Raw genomic sequence first — 2,686 nt, 5'->3', positions numbered from 1 at the left:
GAGGAGGACCCAATTGAAAGAAGGGAATCCATGAAAGAAAAGAGAGTAGAGGGCAAGAGAAGTGTGAAAATCAAAAAGTGAAAAACAAAACACCCATACCCCAAAAAAATCCAGAAAAAAATGGTACTAGCTCTTTTCAGTACATGCAGAATTTGAAAGAAATTCATAATGGGTTTTGGTTTGATACATAAGATATATATGTCACAGTCCAAACTCCAAACAACAGTAAATTGAGAAGGAAAAAGAGAATTAAGAAAAATAAATAGTTAAATCTGAAAAAAGAGAGAAACCCGAAACCCATTTCCTTGAAAAACTGAGAATTTCCTTGTGAATGGTACTTTTTTCTGCTATAGGATCCGGTCAAAGAAAAAGTACTGAGGACAGAAGGGAGCAGATGGGGGAAAATAGTTTTGTTGAACAGGCTTTTCCTGTGACCCTTCCGGCCAAAACCAAATCTCTTGTGATTTGATCTGATCAGGGAAAAGGGTTAAAAATATTCCCCTAGCCAGCCTTGTGATTCTCTGAAAAACTGAGACGACAAAGCAGCTTACGTCGTTGGTCTTGAACGTGATGGGGAGCTTGATGATGATGATGATGCTCTTGTTGTTGTCCATCAAGGTAGAGGAAAAGGGCTTGATCTAGCTCGCCCAGATCATATGCTCCACTGTCTTTGCTGCTTCCTCTAATTTATACACATAAAATCTTATGTTGGTCAGTATAGAATAAAAAAATAAGAAAACAATTAAGACGCTAAGGTAATGATGATGAAATTACATGAAGTTCACAGATGGGATGTTGGAGGATGATGGCTGCATCGTTGCGTATTGAATTTCATGATGATGCTGTTGTTGTTGCTGTTGCTGTTGCTGTTGCTGCTGCTGCTGCTGATGGTGGTGGTGGTTTTGTATTTGATGATGACTTTGATGATGATGCTCTTGTTGTTGTTGTTGTTGTTGTTGCGGGTCGAGCTGATTTCCTTGAAGACTGGAAGCCATGAAACTAGCAAGCTTTGTTTCCAATCGATGTTGCTCTCCTGCTCTTTCTTCTGCCTCCTCAAAAGTTCTCGAAAACCCCATCAATGGTGAAACCGCTTTCTCTTACTTCCCACGGGCACCATATCTCTCAACTCCTTCATATAATCCACAGAGAGTGAGAAGGGTCGGTGATGTGTTACTCAGGAGACGAGAGGCTTCGCTAGTTGTTATGTTGAGAATTAAAGAGGGAGGAGAGACCGAGAGAGTGAGACCAAGCTAGCTAGAGGAATTCAATATAAACAAAAAGAGACAAAGCTTTGTTTTGCTGTATCTTCTTCTCTCTTCTCTCTCTCTTTATGGAGTAGACGACTTTTTTTTCCTGCTGTAAACCAAATATTCAGATAAAGCGGTTCTTGAAAATATCCATTTCTCTCTCTTGAGAAAAAAACCACAGAAGACCTGCACAGAGATTCCGATTTTTTTATGTTGAAAAACTGCTTCTGGCTTCCTTATGAGAGCGGACCGAGCCTCTTCTCTCAGCCTCGGGTGAAATGACAAAACTGCCTTGACAGGCTTTCAAGTTTTACTGTGTTCACATTTTCATACGTACCTGACGTAGATGGATCATGGATTAGGCGGCTCTGTGTATCACTATTCAGTGAAAATTAGATAAAAACCTAAAATATTAGACATTTTTTAAGATAAACTCATACATATTTTTCTTTTATTTTACACCCACTTCACATAAGCAAACATACTATACAAAGCAAATCTCTATGATTAATAGTTTTATTTATTTTTCGGTTTCTCTAATTTGCCCTTCAGACAATAAAAAGCTAAATTTGGTATATTTCTCAATTTTAACATTAATTTGAAACTCAAATTTTAGCTAAAATTTAGTTTGATTTAACTTTGTCATAATCAATTACATTCTTTAATTTCTTACTTTATTATTACTAACTTGAGTTTATATATATATATATATATGCTATGTCATTTGTAATAGGATGATACTTTTCATTCCTAAGCTCACATTTGGTCTCTCTACATAGTCGAAAAATGTCTAATTGTAAGGTACACTTTCTTATTCTTTGATTAATTTTCTTCTTTTTAGGTATATTATTATATCATTTCCCATCCTAATCGAGAGAACATTTTACTCTCTACTGCTTACGTTTCTAATGTACCTATTAAGTAGAGCATGATATGATAATATACCTAAAAAGAAGAAACCCAAAATTGGGTTTAGGGTATAGAGTTAGGGTATAGGTTCAGGGTATAGGGTATAGGGTTTACGGTATAGGGTTTAGGGTTTAGGGTTTAGGGTTTAAGGTTTAGGGTTTAGATCAGATATCTTATACATATTATATTTTACCTTATGTATAGATTAGAGAATGAATTCCTTTAATCTAGATTTTTTCATAAAAATAAAGAAAACTACATGATTCTTGCAAATTGATTGAAAAATGTTAATGTTAGAAGAAAAACTCATAATCAAGGTATTTAAGACGGTATCAATTAAGCTTATTTATTATATTAATATGTTATAGTTGAATGGTGGCAATTGTGTAAAATTTAGAAAAAATATGACATAATATTTATCATAATTGATACATTTTAAATGTCTATCAGATAGGAATATTAGGTGGGTTTTATTTAAAACCACCCTTTAAAATTAGGTGTATATGAAAATTCCCCTTAAAAAAATAGTA

At 34.5% G+C, this 2,686-nt stretch overlaps 1 protein-coding gene across 1 annotated transcript in view; it reads right to left on the bottom strand.

The window, feature by feature from the left end:
• Positions 1–1,413, bottom strand: part of LOC101297896 (transcription factor HBP-1b(c1)-like) — a 6,723-nt gene extending 5,310 nt beyond the window's left edge. Inside the window, exons 1-2 of the mRNA XM_004309395.1 lie at positions 775–1,413; positions 552–682 (exon numbers count right to left, since the gene is read on the bottom strand). Of these exons, the coding sequence (XP_004309443.1) occupies positions 552–682; positions 775–1,076 (433 nt within the window). The 5' untranslated portion in view covers positions 1,077–1,413. The remainder of the gene's footprint in view (positions 1–551; positions 683–774) is intronic.
• Positions 1,414–2,686: the final 1,273 nt, after the last annotated feature.

Source organism: Fragaria vesca, unplaced genomic scaffold (assembly GCF_000184155.1).
Source record: "Fragaria vesca subsp. vesca unplaced genomic scaffold, FraVesHawaii_1.0 scf0512930, whole genome shotgun sequence".
In the NCBI taxonomy this organism is placed as follows: Eukaryota; Viridiplantae; Streptophyta; class Magnoliopsida; order Rosales; family Rosaceae; genus Fragaria; species Fragaria vesca.
The sequence above is the reverse complement of the archived record's forward strand: the minus strand, read 5'-3'. Positions and strand labels throughout refer to the sequence as shown.